Here is a 14826-nt window from a genome sequence, read left to right on the forward strand (position 1 = left end):
GCGGGGGCGGGGCGCGGTGTCGGGCGGCGCCGGCCCAAAAGGCGGAGTCGCCAGGCGCAGGGGCCAGAGCTGTGCGCGCGGGGCTGACTTCGCGGCGCAGAGAGCCAGCGGGAACCCGGCCCGAGGAGCTCCCGTCCCCGTCCGGCCCGGCTTGGCCTCGCGCTATGGAGTTCCTCTGGGCCCCTCTCTTGGGTCTGTGCTGCAGTCTGGCCGCTGCCGACCGCCACACCGTCTTCTGGAACAGTTCAAATCCCAAGTAAGCCCTGAGTCTCCCGCTGGCAGCCTGGGCGCCTGGCTGGCACTGCCCTTCTTTAGGGTAACTGTCCCTGCCAGCCCCAGACCTGAGCCTAGGGAAGGTGACCGGGGCGGGCGGGAGGGATTCTGTAGCTTTTCCTCCCGAAGCTGAGCACCCCACCCCGGGCAAGAAGCTGCCTGCACTTGCTTGCATGGGCACTATTTTTGCCCTTCCCTGCCTGCCCTCCGTCACCCTTATCACTGCAGTGAGGGACCCACGCCGAGCTTTCCTGCCCGAGTACCCGCCCTGCAGGGCTCTGTCCCAGGTCCGGAGCCACAGGACCTCCGAGCCCCTCCTCCAGTACCGCTTGGGATCTGCTCCGACTAACACTCCCTGATGTGATAATCAAGAATGAGCAGTGCTCAGTGTAAACCTGGAAAAACCCTCAGGGGGCCCTGACTGTTGGGTACTAGGTATTTATTCTGTATTTAAGATGCCCCTGAAGAGCCCCTATCAGGAGTCTTTTGGGGTGTCACAAGTGAGGCACAAGCTGTGCGCATGGGTAGGTTAAAGGAATCACCTGTTTCAGAAGTCCAGGTAGAAAAAATGAAGAGCAGGAGGGGCAGTGGGAAGACGGTCACGAAAAAGCTTCAGAAGGAACGGTAGGGGCTTAAAAGGTTACAAAGGTTCCTGGGCAGGAAGGAGTTAATTTCTCTGGGGCAGATTTAGGGTTGTGAGGTGAATGGTACTGGAGGAAGACTGTCTGTCTTGTTGGACCCTTTGTTCTTGCCCTGGAGTTTTGTAAAGTTATGGGAACAATATTTGCGGGAAAACTGGAAGGGGTGGGTGGAGCAGGGAGAGGAGAGCTGGATAGCTGAGGGTTGAAAAACACCACTCAGCTGCCCCCAGCCTTAGCATGCCTGCCTCCCACTCCCCCTGAGAAACAGATTTGCCAACTTCCTCTGACGCTTTGGCATTGCCTAGTGGGGAGGGGTTGTGTGGGGCTTGCTGTGGGGGAAGGGAAAAGCAGCTGCCAACCCCAGAGGGTACTGCCCTCCTGGCCACGGGGTATCATGGCTGCCCAGCCTGCCCTCCTGTCCCCACTTCTTGTTGCCTGCTCTTTGCCTCCTTGACCCAATCCCGGCCTAGTAGTGGGAACAGAGAGAGAGAGCGAAGTCCCTGTTTATGCCCATGCCAGGTGTTGGCTGAAGGAGGAGGAGGGGACAGGAAGCCACGAGTCCAGGGGGGGAACTCTGGCCTTTTCCGTTCCCAAGCTCCCAGGTTTCCTCTCTTTCAGGAAAGAGCCTCTTCCTTGCCCCCCTCCCTGCCTTCCCTGACGCCTAGGCGGCCCCTTTCCCACAGGAGAGCAGGAGTCAAAGGAGGGCTAAGTGAAGGAGTTGGTACGGGGCGGGGATGATGGGTGCCCCTCCAGTTACACACACACACACACACACACACCCATAGCCAGGACTAGTCCAGAGTGGAGTCCATGGGCAGCCAAGCCAGGCCCTGCTTGGGGCAGAGATGAGGCGGCAGTGAACTGGGAGGCACTGAGGTTGGCACAGGTGACTCAGGCCAGTGGGCATCAGCCCCGGGGTCTCCAGGCCTTAGGCAGGGGCAGTGTGAGGAGCAGGGCAGCGCCACTGGGAGCTGGGCCTTGGCTCTCTTGGTGCTGGAGGGACAGGTGCCTGTGCCTTCAGACCTGCACCCTTTGCCTGGAAGCGGGTGCCCAGGGCCAGCTGGCCTGGGGTCCTGGGGGCTGCCTACATTAGACGAGGTAAATTCTCACAGGTTCTTAGTAGTGCTAGCTGGGGCGGGGAACAGAGGTGGATGAGAAATGAGTCAGTGCCCGTCACGGGAATGGGGGAAAGACGCCAGGCCCAGAGCTGAAATACCTGTTTCGAAATGGCTTCTATGTTTATCTCTCCAGAGAGGAATTTTAAAAGCCTCCCTCTGCTCCTCTCTTTCCCCGGGTGGGGGAGGGGCCCTGGTAAGCTCCGCCTGGATCCCTGCAGCAAGTTGCTGCAAGGCCAGGCCTCGCAGGGCTCAGCCGACTGGGCAGTGGGTGCCCACTTCAGAGGTCTCGGCCTCATTCTTCCCCCTCCCCCACCACCCATGCCCAAGGCTTGGGTTTAAAGCAAACTGGCAGCCAGGTCTGCAGAGTCTCTCCCTGGCAGTCCTTGGGGGAATTCAGTGAAGCTGACCAGCTTGAAAGTGGTGGTGGTGGGGCGACACTTTCCCCCTACAAACACCACCCACCCTGCAGGCTGGAGCCAGGTGTCTGGAGCTGGGGGAGGGGCTGGTGGGCGGTGGAGCTGGAGCCTGTGTGGCTGGGGGAGGGGGCTGGAGGAGGGGATCTGGCTCCACCTGGGGAGGAGGGGAGGGAGTAGCAGCCTCAGGACACAGAACTCCAGCTTTGCACCGGGGAGGTGGGGTGTGGCTTTGGCAATAAAGAGGGATATTTGGGGGTGCTTGAGAGAAGAGGCTGGGGAGAGCAGGGCATAAATATGAGTAGCAAGAAGAGCAGACTGGCGTGAACTGGTGAGAACGATTGACCTGAAAGGACTGAGGGTATCTGTGGGCCTAGGTGTGACCTAGAGAGAAGTTTGGAAGGCAAAGTGAAGCTGGAAAATGTGGAGGCAACTCAGGGGGTCCGGGGAAAGGGAGGAGTTAGAAAAGTGAAGACACAGGTGTGGTGGGGCTCGGTGCAGGCATGGTCAAGAGAGGGTGTCTTGGATTTTGACACCAAGTAGAAATGCCTTAGCGTGGTGGTGCACACCTGTAATCCCAGCGCTGGGGAGGCTGAGGCAGGAGGACTGCAGTGAGTTCAAGGCCATCCCAAGTGAGCTCTAGAAACATTTAGAAGCCCATCTTTGGGCAAATACCTGGGGGCTTATAGAAAATGTGTTGGTATCTGAGATATTGAGTGGATGCTTTTTTGGAGGACGGAAAGGAGATGATGGTGGCAGGGGAGATGTTTGGAGATGAGAGATATGATGAAATCAAATCAGTCAGGCATGGTGGCATATGCCTGCCACCCCTAGCACTTTGGGAGGCTAAGGCAGAAGAATCACAGGTTGCTTGGGCAACTTAGTGAGACCCTCCCTGTTGTATAATTTAATTTGGGGGTTTTTTTGAGATAAGGTCTCACTGTGTAGACAGGCCGGCCTCGAACTAACAGAGATCCTCCTGCCTCAGCCTCCTGAGTGCTGGGATTACAGGCACACGCCACCATCCTGACTAATCCTCCCTGTCTTAAAGTAAATAAATAAATAAATAAATGGACTGGTGCTGTAGCTCTGTTGTAGAATACCCCTGGGTTCAGTCCCAGGGAGATTAAGATTGGTAAATATTGGGAGTTGAGATTTTGGGAGTCTTTGGAGGCTCCGGTGTGGAAGGGGAGGGGTCATGTAAACAGCTGGAGGCTCAAGGCTCTGGCCGGGCTTCTGAATGACCACCTGCTTCCTCCCTTTCTGTGCACGCCCAGGTTCCGGGATGAAGACTACACAGTACATGTACGATTGAATGACTACCTGGACATTATCTGTCCCCATTATGAGGATGACACTGTGGCAGACACTGCCATGGAGCGGTACACACTGTACCTGGTGGAGTATGAGGAGTATGCAGTGTGCCAGCCCCAATCAAAAGACCAGGTCCGCTGGCGGTGCAACCAGCCCAGCGCCAAGCATGGCCCAGAGAAGCTGTCTGAGAAGTTCCAGCGCTTCACACCTTTCACCCTGGGCAAGGAATTCAAGGAAGGACATAGCTACTACTACATCTGTGAGTGCAGGGGAGGCAGGCACAGAAGGGCTCGCGCTGGGCACAGCAGCACGATGGCACGGTGCCTGTGCCTGGGTACCTGCTTAATGGGGAGTCAGGTAGCACAGGGCCCCTTCTGAGCCCGAATTCTATTTTCATTCATTCACATCATAGATGTGGAGTGAGCTTCTACTGTGTATTGGGCTTTCTGCTTGGCAGAATGGGCAGAGTGAAATGAAACACTCCAGAGCCCCTGCCTCAAGGAAGCGGTGGCACAGACCATAGAACACGATGGTATGGTAGACATGAGCACAGGGGCCTTAGGAAAAATGGCCTACGCAGCTGCCAGTTTAGGAGGCACAGAAGAAGCCAAGCAAGGAAATGACCAGAGCTTAGGACAAGAGGAGAAGCTGGCCAGGTGTGGGGGTACGTGTGCAAAGGGAACTCCAGGAGAAGGACACGAATGGGAAGTGGGCAGAGATGAGCTTGGAAAGCAGACAGGATAGGTCAGGGAGGCCCTGAATACTGCAAAGGAGTTCAGGCTTTATCTTGAGGGCAGTGGAAAGGACTGGTAGATTTTAAGTTGCAAGGTCAGCTTTTTGTAGAACAGAGCCAGGGCTCGCTGTGTGGGTGAACCCTAGGTAGAAGTGGTATAAGATGGCCCAGGTAAAAGGGATCATATTGTGAACGCCTCACCAAACTCCATGCTTGCAGGTGTCAAGGACAGAACGGGTCTGTCTTCTTTTCACCACCACTGCCAAACTCAGGGTTGTTCCAGAGACTGGGACATTGGGCAGGTGGTGGGTAAGAATCAAGGTTAGAGGGAAGAGAAGAATTCAAGTGACTCGGAAGCTGAGGAATCAGGGCCAGACACATTTGGGCTTATAGTTAGCTATTCCCAACAAACGTTCTTTGCTTAATTCCCTGTGGGTTTGTCTTGCAGCCAAACCCATCTCCCATCAAGAAGACTACTGCTTGAAGTTGAAGGTGACTGTCGATGGCAAGATCAGTGAGTGTCAAGCCCTGTGAGCCTCCCCTCCATCTCTGTACTAGGCCGGCTCTAGTGATCTGGGAGTGTAGAGAAGTCCCACTGCCCAGCCCACCCAGCGCTCACACCCTCTGCCTCCCTGGTAAAATGCCTCATCTGTTCCACTCTTTGTCTTTCAGCTCACAGTCCACAGGCCCATGCCAATCCACAAGAGAAGAGACTTCAGTCAGGTAGGTAGCTGGAATCAGTTGGGTCTGGGACACAGGAAGGGATCTGTATGAGGATGCTGGGTGCAGGAAGTTGTTCCTTTGCCAGTCAGGGGCTTGGAAACCCTGCTGGGGCTGAAGGCCAGTGCAGACAGCAGGGCCGCTTATCCTGGGGGGCCGTTGTTCTCTCACCTTGCAGATGACCCGGAAGTGCAGGTTCTACACAGCATCGGTCACAGCGCTGCCCCCCGCCTCTTCCCACTTGCGTGGGTTGTGCTGCTCCTGCCATTGCTGCTGCTGCAGACTCAGTGAAGAGTGTCCACCACTTTAAGAAATGGAACTGGGCTAAGAGGCCAGGGACAGGCACCTGTCACTTGGCCTAGGGTGGGCCCCAAAGCTCCAACCCTGGGAACCACTCCCACTACAGGCACAAGCTGCCACCCATCAGCCTCTGAATGGGTCAGTATTAAGGGTTTCCACCATCCTGTGAATGCCATCCCTGCCTGCACTTTAAAGGGATGGAGTGAGAAGTGGGGACAGTCCTTTCCCCACCGTTCCTGCCTTTAAACCAAAGACACAAGCTATGCAGACATGGCCCTTGAGAGGGCACAGTGGGAGCCAAGCTGGAAAGGAGAGGTCAAGCAGATGGACACCGAGCCTGGTACTAGGTGGGACAAGATGCCTCTCCCAGAGAAAGCCAGCGTGCCCGGATGAACTGACTGAAGGAAAGGAGGGACAGTTTCCTGCACAGGAGCCAGGTACAGGAGAGGCAGCATGCTTGGGCTGACCGAGCGTCTCACAGCAAGGCTTCCATCGGAGGAGCTGCCAGGCACTGCATCCTGTCTCCCCATCCTGGGGCAGCACTCCAAAGAGCTGTGCCAGCAGGGGGGCTGTGCCAACCTGTTTAGAGTAGAGCCGTAAGGGCAGTGCCCTTGTGTACAGTCTGCCTAGAGCATCGCCTAAAGGGCAGGGCCCTCATGTACAGTGTCTGTTTATAAACTTGTAGTGTGTCTGCAGATTTCTACAACTGGAGGTTATTTGTTTTTGTTTTTTTATACAATGTTCTTTGTCTCAAAATAAAACAATGTGTTTGTTTTTTTTGGACATGTTTTTAAATGAGCATAGAGTCCCTGCTGTGTACTAGGCTCTGCTGCATCAGAAGCAACTGGGTGTGAATTTCTTTCTTTCTCCAAGAAGTACAGGCCAGAAGGTTGGGGAATTTCCTCTCTGAGGGCTGTGCAGGGCAGGAGTGCTCCCCACAGCATCTCTCCGCACCCCACCATGGAAGTTCTTCCTGTCCAACCTCTGCCCCACTCCCACCCCCTCAGCACTGGGCTTGGCATACTGTTCAGGTACTCGTGCTGACTGTCTGGGTGACTCAAGCAAGCCAGATGCCAGCTGAAGCATGTGCCCCGCCCCGTGGCCCCACAGCGGAGACGTGGGAGGCTGGGAGGGAGAATTCCTGGCAGCAAACAGGTTGAACCATGGGGTCAGTGGCAGGGACCAGTGCACTGGGCAGATCATGTAAAGTTGGCCCTGTGGCTGAAGGAGGAGGGCCTCTGGCGAAGGAAGACCGTAATTCCTGGCAAGACCAGTTATTTAGGGGAGGCTGGGAAGAGGCTTCAGTGAACTCGGGAAATCTTCCCAAACCCTCGACCACTGAGGTCCTGATTTGGAGCTCTGGACAGGAGGCCTAAAGTCCCGGAAGTCTAGCTTTTGAGTCCCACCACGTGGGCTTCAGGTACACAAAAGTTGAGGCTGGGGGTCTAAATGATCCAAGAGGTACGCAGAGTTAGGGGTGGAACTGTGGAGGACACACCACACTGGGCGCCAGGAACCGAGCCTGGAGGACCACCCCTCCGGAAAGGACCCCAGCCTGCGGCGGACCGGCGGGACTGGCGTCAGAAGGGGCGGGGCCTGAGTTCCGGCGCAGAGTTCTAGGAGAGGGCGGGTTTCCGGGGGGGGGGGGGACGGCGCGGGGGCGGGGCCGGGCGCACGCCTGGCTGGGCTCTAGCGTCGCTGGCTCCTGGGCTGAACTGTCCCCGGCCCGGGATCCGATTGGGGCAGGATGGAGACGGGCAGCATGGCCGACTCGCTCCTTTCCGGAGCTTGCGTGGTCTTCACCCTTGGCATGTTCTCCACCGGCCTGTGAGAGCGCAGCCCGAGTGGGCTGGGGCAGGACCAGGAAGTCAGGAAAGGGGGGCGAATGGACAGAGCCGTGGCCATGCCCCCGGGCAGCGTCCGGAATCAGCAGTCAAAAGTGGAATCTGGTCGAAGGGATTGGGATGCAAGGGCAAGCCTGAGGGAGAAGGCAGGGGACCAGAGGGGTGGGTGTGCGGTCGTGCCGGGAGGATGACAAGCATCGGGGGTCTCCCACTCACCCGCCACCCTTCCCTTTGGGGCCCCATTACAGCTCGGACCTCAGGCACATGCAGAGGACCCGGAGCGTGGACAGCGTCCAGTTCCTGCCCTTTCTCACCACGGATGTCAAGTGAGAGGGACGAGGGCTGCGGCGGGAGAGGCCTGGGGGAGGCGGGGAGGAACTGGAGGAAGGCGGAAGAGGCCCCTGGGGACCCTCTGCCACGTTCAGCCCTGCATCGCAATTCGGCCCCTCCTCCCTGCAGCAACCTGGGCTGGCTGAGTTATGGGGTCCTGAAGGGAGACGGGACCCTCATCATCGTCAACGCTGTAGGTGCTGTGCTTCAGACCCTGTATATCCTGGCCTATCTTCACTACTGCCCGCAGAAGGTAGAGGCCCTCCCTTGGACCCACCTCTGCTGCACGCCCTGCCTTGCTGGCAGGGCAAACATTACTTCCTAGAACAATTAACAGGCTGGCACTGTCACCTTTTCCTAGAAGGCCCTCCAGCCTTGCAATGTCCCTTCCTCCTTGAAGCCCGCCTTCTGAGACTCACACACTGCTCCCCACTCTAGGAAGGCTGGTAGCACTGCCTGGCCTAGTGATGCCTGTGCTGCCCTAAGCTTCCCAGCAGCATGCCAAAGAGAAAGGGCTTTTGTTTCTAGAGTTCCTTCAGGGCCACTGGCTGAGGATGAGATGATCAGCTCTGCTTCCCTACTCTTTCCACAAGCATTTATTTATTAGACTCCTACTGTATATGCCAAGTTCACAGAAAAAAAAAAAAAGATACCTTTCCTTTTCCCAGGATACTTTTCCCTTTCCCTGTTGTGTGACAGGACTACTCCATTTAGTCACTGCGGGGGAAAAACTGTGACAATTGCAATACTAGAAGCTGCCACAAAGGCTGGCTTCCCCAGTGGAGAGTATGGGAGAAGGCAGGATGAATTAATTCCAGCGTGGAGGTCAGACAGTGCTCCAGGCACGCCTAGAAGAGCCCTCTCTCCCCTGCAGCGCATTGTGCTCCTACAGACTGCAACCCTGCTGGGGGTCCTTCTCATGGGTTATGGCTACTTTTGGCTCCTGATGCCCGATGATGAGGCCCGGCTTCAGCAGCTCGGCCTCTTCTGCAGTGTCTTCACCATCAGCATGTATCTCTCACCACTGGCTGACTTGGTGAGTGGGGTGTCTGGGGGTTGGGAGTTACCGACCAGGCCCCTGTGGCTAGAGAATGTGGCTTACACTCTAAAAGAAAGGAAGATCTGGATCCTGGTAGGAGACCAGACAGTGGAAGTCAGTGAGTGGAAAGCAGAAAGGCTGAATAACAGACAGGGAGGCTGTCTGACCTTTTTCTTAAGAAAATTCTTAGGCAACCTGGGAACTTTGTGTGCCTGGTCCAGTGTCTTTCATCCTTTCTCACAGGCCAAGGTCATTCAAACTAAATCAACCCATCGTCTCTCCTTCTCACTCACCATTGCCACCCTCCTTACCTCTGCCTCCTGGTCCCTCTATGGGTTTCGACTCAGAGATCTCTACATCATGGTAAGCAGAATATAGATGGGGTGAAAAGTTTGCAAAGTAGAAAATTGGTTCCAGTGAGAGTAGCCCTTTTTTCCCCCTTTTCCTTTTCTTTTTTTTTTTTTTTTTTTTTTGAGACAGGGTCTATGTATTTCAGGCCAGCTTTGAACTCACTATGTAGCCCAGGCTGGCCTTAAACTCATGGCAATCCTCTTGCCTCATTTTTCTGAGTGCTGGGATTACAGGTATATGCTTTTTGTCTTTTTTCCAGACAGGGTCTCACTATGTAGCTCAGATTTGCCTTAAAATCACTCTATAATACTGGCTGGCGCTGGAACCTACAGTGATCCTTGTGCCTCAGCTCCCCCAAGTGCTGACATTACAGGTATGAACTACCACACCAGTCTGATAGCAGCCCTTTTATTGCAGGTCCCCAACCTTCCAGGAATCCTTACCAGCTTTATCCGCCTCTGGCTTTTCTGGAAGTACCCCCCAGAGCAAGACAAGAATTATCGGCTTCTGCAAACCTGAGGCAGCTCATCTAAACACTAGGCACCCTAATGCCAACTTGATACCAAAGAGTTCCTTGTTTCAGATGGTCCTGGTGACCTGTCCTATAGGTGCAGTGGGTTGTGGGAAAGAGACAATTTTGAGATTAGAGGGTTCAAAAAATGAGCTTCACTCAGAAGACTGGGTGGGACCTATGAGATGAAATCACTTATTTGCCTGAAAAATTATCTTTTTTAATTTTGGAAATTGGGGTGATATCTTTACACTGTGCCTTAAAATAAACTGTTCCCCACCCCTGCCAATCACAGCTCATTCTTTATTCATGATTCTCAACCTGTCTAGTTTGGTGAAGGTTAGATCCAGCTATTCCCAGGTGGAGTTTGCTTAGAAAGGATATCTGAAAGAACCAAGAGATTGGGAAGACCTGGGAAGACCTTAAAAAGAACAGAGCTCTGAGCTGGGCATGTTGGTGCACACCTCTAATCCCAGCATTCTGGCAGACTGCGGCAGAAGGATCATGAGTTCATACCCAGCTTGGATAATTTAGTGACTTAGCAAGACTCTGTCTCAAAATAAAACAATAAAGGGCTGTGGCCCTAACTCAGTGTGAAAGCCCTGGGTTCAATCCCTAGTACCAAAATTTTTTTAAAGATCAGAGTTTGTAAGTTATAAAGAGTGGCAGTTAGATTTAAGAGGTACTTCTTAAAAAAAAAAACAAAAAACAAAAAAAAAACTTCCTTGCGTTTGATTTCCTAGTACTGAAAAACAAAACAAAACAAAAAAAACCACTTCCTGATGGGATTAAAAGGATCAGGAAAGTGAAATGACATTTCCATCCCGAGATCTTTGAGAAAGTGTCTTTGCCTCCTCTGGGACAAAAATGGGGAACATTTTGCAAGATGCAAAGATAAATACTGAGATGACCTCAGGGCAGTGGCTCTTCCACTTCTCACTTGACGACCGTTGGTAAACAGAGTCCCCAACCCCTATTCTCCACGCAAACTGCACGAGGTTAGAAAACAAACTTGCTTTTTAATGGGGATGGGAGGGAGGCTGTCGGGCTGGGTGATGGGGAGCTAAGGTGTCAGAAGCGCAGACCCCTGCGCCTTAAGTCCGCTCGGGCCTCCTGGATGTGATTCTGTAGCTCGAGGGCGGCGTCCTCGCAGTCGTGAAACGTGGCCACGCGATAGCCCACAGTGCCCAAGGCATAGCAGCCTGCGGCCACCAGCAGGTAGGCAGGCAGTGGCCACAGGACCTCCCGGCAGGGCGAGGGTAACTCCAAGCCCAGAGCTCCCACAGTCAGGGCCGCCCAGGCGGAGCCCAGGAGCGCCAGGGCCCAAAGCCACTGGGCCAATTTCGTCATGGTCACTGCAGGGAGAGAAAGCGAAGCTCGGGGTCCTTTCCACACCGGTAACCCACTCTACCTTTGAGACCCAGTGCCCATCGTCCCCACCCTTCTCGCCCTCTACCCTCCCCCTTCAACCCACTGGTACCTCCCGGCTTCTCCTCCGCCGAGCGGCCCGACCGGAACCCGGCGCCCGGAAGTCCTCCGCGCGGCCTGCTGGGAGTTGTAGTTCTCCGGGCCTTCTGGGAGTTGTGGTTCTGTGAGTGCTGTACCGCCTCTGGGAGCCTGGAGGGATTCAGCAGTCTTGTTTCGCAAATGGCCCGTTGAGTCTCCAGGGGACCCGGGGCTGCGATCCTCCTTAAGGGTCTCACTCCAAGCTGGTGCGCAGCTCGTAGAAAGGCTGAGACTACCCTAAATGTACCATCGCAACAAGGTGGGACTGTGATATCGTTTCCTTAAATTCCGCCCTCCAGCGCAGTGAATTCTAAGCTAGCCTACAAAGCGAGACCCTGTTTCAAAACTAAAACAATAATAATAAAATTAAAACGTTAAGAAAGAAAAAAAAATTGAAACCAAGGAAATTATCTGATATTTGACGTGTTTAAGGTATCAAGAGAAAATGTATACCTCTTTCAAAGAGCGTGGGGGATGAATTCATGATTGATGCCTAGAAAAACCAAGCAAAGAAAAGGGTAGACAGCTGGGTGTGGTAGCACAGGCCTGCAGTTCCGGCACTTGGGGAGCTGAGACAGAAGGATCCAAAGTTCAGGGCCAGCCTGGGAAATCTGGCAATTTAGCAAGACCCTGTCTCAAAAAAAAAAAAAAAAAAAAGAAAGAGAAAGAGAGGGAGGGGGAAGGAGTGGGGGGAGAGGAAAGGGAGGGGGAGAAGAAGGTGGGGGACAGAGAGAGAGAGCTCACTATAAAGGTCCTGGATTCAATCGCCAGTACTAGACTGACATGACAATATGCACCTGTGATCCCAGCACTCAGGATTAAAATTAGACCCATGTTTTTCACCATGCACTAAACTAAATTTGAAATGGATCAAAGATCTAAATATAAAAATAGAAACACTAAATCTGCTGGAAGATAAAATAGGTCAAACTCTTGAAGATACTGATGTAGGCAAAGACTTTATGAACAAAACCCCGATCACAAAGGAAGTATCACAAAGAATCAACACCTAGGATCTCATCTTATTAAAAAGCTTTTGCACAGCAGAAGAAACCACTGAGTGGGAAAAAATTTTTGCGAGCTGTTCCTCAGACAGAGGACTAATATCTAGAATATAGAAAGAACTAAAAAAAATCAGACCCATAAATTTAAAGATCCAATCCAAAAATGGACATCTTGCCAGGCATGGTGGCACACGCCTGTAATCCCAGCACTTGGGAGGCTGAGGCAGGAGGATTGTTGCGAGTTCGAGACCAGCCTGGGCTACAAAGTGAGCTCAAGGCCAGCCTGAACTGCACAGCGAGACCCTGTCTCAAAAAAAAGACAAAACAAACAAACAAATGAAAAAATGTTCAACATCACTGGTCACTCGAGAGATGCAAATTTTAAAAATGCTGAGATTTCATCTCCAGAAAGAATGGCTATTGTCAAGAAATCAACTAGTACAAATGCTGGCAGGGTTGTGGGGGGAAAAGGGACCCTTCTCCACTGTTGGTGGGAGTGTAAACTGGTGCAAACACTGGGAATCAGTGTGGATATTCCTCAAAAAACTAAAACTGGTCCCATTTGATGTAGCTATTCCCTTTCTTGTTTTCTTTCCTTCTTCTTCCTTCCTTCCTTCCTCTCTTTCTTTCTTCCTTCCTTCCTTCCTCTCTTTCTTTCTTTCTTTCTTTCTTTCTCTTTTTCTCTTTTTTTCTTTCTCTCTTTCTGTACTAGGAATCAAACTCATGACCTCATGCTTGTCAGGCAGGCACTGTGCCACTGAGCTATATCCCCAGCCCCTCTTTCTTGGTTTCTTCCCAAAAGAATTAAAGGTGTCATACCACAGCAATATATACACATTCATGTATAGCAGCACGGTTTGTAATACCTAAATCTTGGAAACAGCCCAAATGCCCATCAACTGATGAATGGATAAAGAAGATGTAATTTTTTTTATATACAAAGGAGTACTATCCTGCCATAAAGAAGGATACACTTGAGACATTTCTAGCTAAATGGATGCACCTTAAGACCATACTCTTTAAGTGAAATATATTGGGTGTACATGTTTAAATACTGAATTGTTTCTCTGGTATAAGAAACTGAAAGTGTAAATAAGGACCAAAATGTATAATAGATATTAGGAAATGTCCAAATGAGGAGGGAGAGAAGGGAGGGGGAAGGGGAAAAGAAAGGAAGGGTCAAAAAAAAAACAGAATGGAAAGAAAAATGGAAACAAAGCTTTTGTATATGAGTGGAAGAAGGGTTAAAGGGAGAGGAGGGGAATGGGGAAAGAAAGAAGCAAGATATAACATGTACAAGTACAAATTCCCTATAATGAATATTATATTATGTATATCTAAAGTGTACCAATAAAAAATTGAAATTTGTTCAATCTCTGTATGATAGTTAATTGATTTTGTCAATTTGGATAAGAAAAAGATTTTGAGTAAGAAATTACCCACTAAATTGGATCAGCACAGTTCTGGATGTGGCTGAGGAGATTTACTGAAGATTTGCTAGGATTTACTGGGTGTGAGTGACAGCACCCAAAAGACTTGTTGCCTAAATGGAATAAAAGGAAAACAAAGAAGAATTTGCTTCTGTTTCTTCAGAGGAGCTCTAGTCTTCACTTTTACTTTGGAAGCCATCCTCTGGCTTCCAGTATAGACCCTTCAGCCTTCTATCACAGACCCTTCAGCCTCCTGATATGAACTCAAAAGGGAACATACAGCCAGGTGTGGTGGTCCACACCTGTAATCCCAGCACTCGGGAGGCTGAGGCAGGAGGATTGCTGTGAGTTTGAGGCCTGCCTGGGCTACAAAGTGAGTTCAAGGCCCGCCTAAACTACATGGTGAAACCCTGTCTCAAAAAGGCAAAAAAAAAAAAAAAAGAAAAAAAAAAGGGGGAGTGGGGTGGGGGGATAGTACAGTGAGCTCCAGGCCTTTGACTGGGTCCTTTAGATCTCTAACACATAAATCTTTTGCACTCTTACACACCTGACTCTGTTGGGAAGCCATTGTAAACAAATCTTATAACTTCTTTTATATTAGTACATGTTGCATTAAATGTGTTTCTCTAGTAACCTTTGACTAGTACAGATTTTGGTACTGAGAGTAGGGTTATTGCTGTGATATTACCTGACCATGTGGTTAACTGGCTTTTGGAAAGAGTTTGGAAAGATTTGGAAATGCCAGCTAAAGAAGCAGCCCCAGAATGCTTTAAAATGTACTTAATGGGGGGCTGGGGATTTAGCTCAGCGGCAAAAGCGCCTGCCTGGCAAGCACAAGGTCGTGAGTTCGGTTCCCGGTACCGGAGAAAAACAAAACAAAACAAACAAACAAAAAAAAGTACTTAATGGGAGATTCTGGTCAGAGTTCAGAAGATCAGAATGCTGGTAGAAATGCAGCCAGTAAAGACCAGGTTCAGTTAGGAACTGAACTGAAGAGGTTTCAGTTAGGAACAAGAACTGCACTGGGACTCCAGACCACGTGTGTTATCTTTTGGCAGAAAATTTGAGTAAAAAATTTTGCAGTTTGCTCACGTCCAGAAATTTTGCCTGAGACTGAGATTAAAGGCAGAGGATTCATTAATCTTGTGGAAGGAATTTCAAAACAGTCTAATGTTGCCAGGCATAGTGGTACACGCCTGTAATCCCAGCACTTGAGAGGCTCAGGCAGGAGATTACCACAAATCTGAGGCCAACCTGGGCACATTGTGAGTTCAAGGCTAGCCTGAACTACATAGCAAG

General features: G+C 51.6%; 3 protein-coding genes across 8 annotated transcripts; 2 read left to right on the forward strand and 1 right to left on the reverse strand.

Moving 5' to 3' along the window:
* Positions 1-6289, forward strand: Efna1 (ephrin-A1). Its single transcript, XM_005411571.2, has 5 exons — positions 1-256; positions 3723-4018; positions 4941-5006; positions 5165-5215; positions 5391-6289. Exons 1-5 carry the CDS (start codon positions 165-167, stop codon positions 5501-5503), a joined length of 618 nt encoding a protein of 205 aa, XP_005411628.1. The 5' UTR covers positions 1-164; the 3' UTR covers positions 5504-6289.
* Positions 6290-6796: 507 nt separating this feature from the next.
* Slc50a1 (solute carrier family 50 (sugar efflux transporter), member 1) lies at positions 6797-9876 on the forward strand. Of its 5 annotated transcripts, none has more exons than XM_005411575.2 (6): positions 6797-6932; positions 7605-7682; positions 7816-7939; positions 8561-8722; positions 8969-9088; positions 9494-9876. In XM_005411575.2, exons 2-6 carry the CDS (start codon positions 7621-7623, stop codon positions 9593-9595), a joined length of 570 nt encoding a protein of 189 aa, XP_005411632.1. In that variant the 5' UTR covers positions 6797-6932; positions 7605-7620; the 3' UTR covers positions 9596-9876. The 5 variants fall into 5 exon arrangements, with proteins under 5 accessions (XP_005411632.1, XP_005411630.1, XP_013363821.1 ...); XM_005411573.1 differs by lacking the exon at positions 6797-6932 and adding an exon at positions 7164-7339; XM_013508366.1 differs by lacking the exon at positions 6797-6932 and adding an exon at positions 7379-7461.
* Positions 9877-10586: 710 nt separating this feature from the next.
* Dpm3 (dolichyl-phosphate mannosyltransferase polypeptide 3) lies at positions 10587-11175 on the reverse strand. 2 transcript variants are annotated; one of them, XM_013508197.1, is made up of 2 exons: positions 11068-11175; positions 10587-10942 (listed from the first exon to the last, which is right to left on the reverse strand). In XM_013508197.1, exon 2 carries the CDS (start codon positions 10935-10937, stop codon positions 10659-10661), a length of 279 nt encoding a protein of 92 aa, XP_013363651.1. In that variant the 5' UTR covers positions 10938-10942; positions 11068-11175; the 3' UTR covers positions 10587-10658. The 2 variants fall into 2 exon arrangements, with proteins under 2 accessions (XP_013363651.1, XP_013363650.1); XM_013508196.1 differs by having other exon boundaries at positions 11062-11122.
* Positions 11176-14826: the final 3651 nt, after the last annotated feature.

This window comes from Chinchilla lanigera, unplaced genomic scaffold (assembly GCF_000276665.1).
Source record: "Chinchilla lanigera isolate Chin_1 unplaced genomic scaffold, ChiLan1.0 scaffold00144, whole genome shotgun sequence".
In the NCBI taxonomy this organism is placed as follows: domain Eukaryota; kingdom Metazoa; phylum Chordata; class Mammalia; order Rodentia; family Chinchillidae; genus Chinchilla; species Chinchilla lanigera.

Excerpts from the sequence above, each read along its gene's own strand:
- Efna1 (XM_005411571.2), top strand. The coding sequence starts at position 165 with ATGGAGTTCCTCTGGGCCCCTCTCTTGGGTCTGTGCTGCAGTCTGGCC. Across the intron at positions 5,007-5,164 it reads GACTGTCGATGGCAAGATCA|CTCACAGTCCACAGGCCCAT; the intron begins GTGAGTGTCAAG and ends TTTGTCTTTCAG. Across the intron at positions 5,216-5,390 it reads AGAGAAGAGACTTCAGTCAG|ATGACCCGGAAGTGCAGGTT; the intron begins GTAGGTAGCTGG and ends CTCACCTTGCAG.
- Slc50a1 (XM_005411573.1), top strand. The coding sequence starts at position 7,260 with ATGGAGACGGGCAGCATGGCCGACTCGCTCCTTTCCGGAGCTTGCGTG. Across the intron at positions 7,340-7,604 it reads GGCATGTTCTCCACCGGCCT|CTCGGACCTCAGGCACATGC; the intron begins GTGAGAGCGCAG and ends GCCCCATTACAG. Across the intron at positions 8,723-8,968 it reads TCTCACCACTGGCTGACTTG|GCCAAGGTCATTCAAACTAA; the intron begins GTGAGTGGGGTG and ends CCTTTCTCACAG.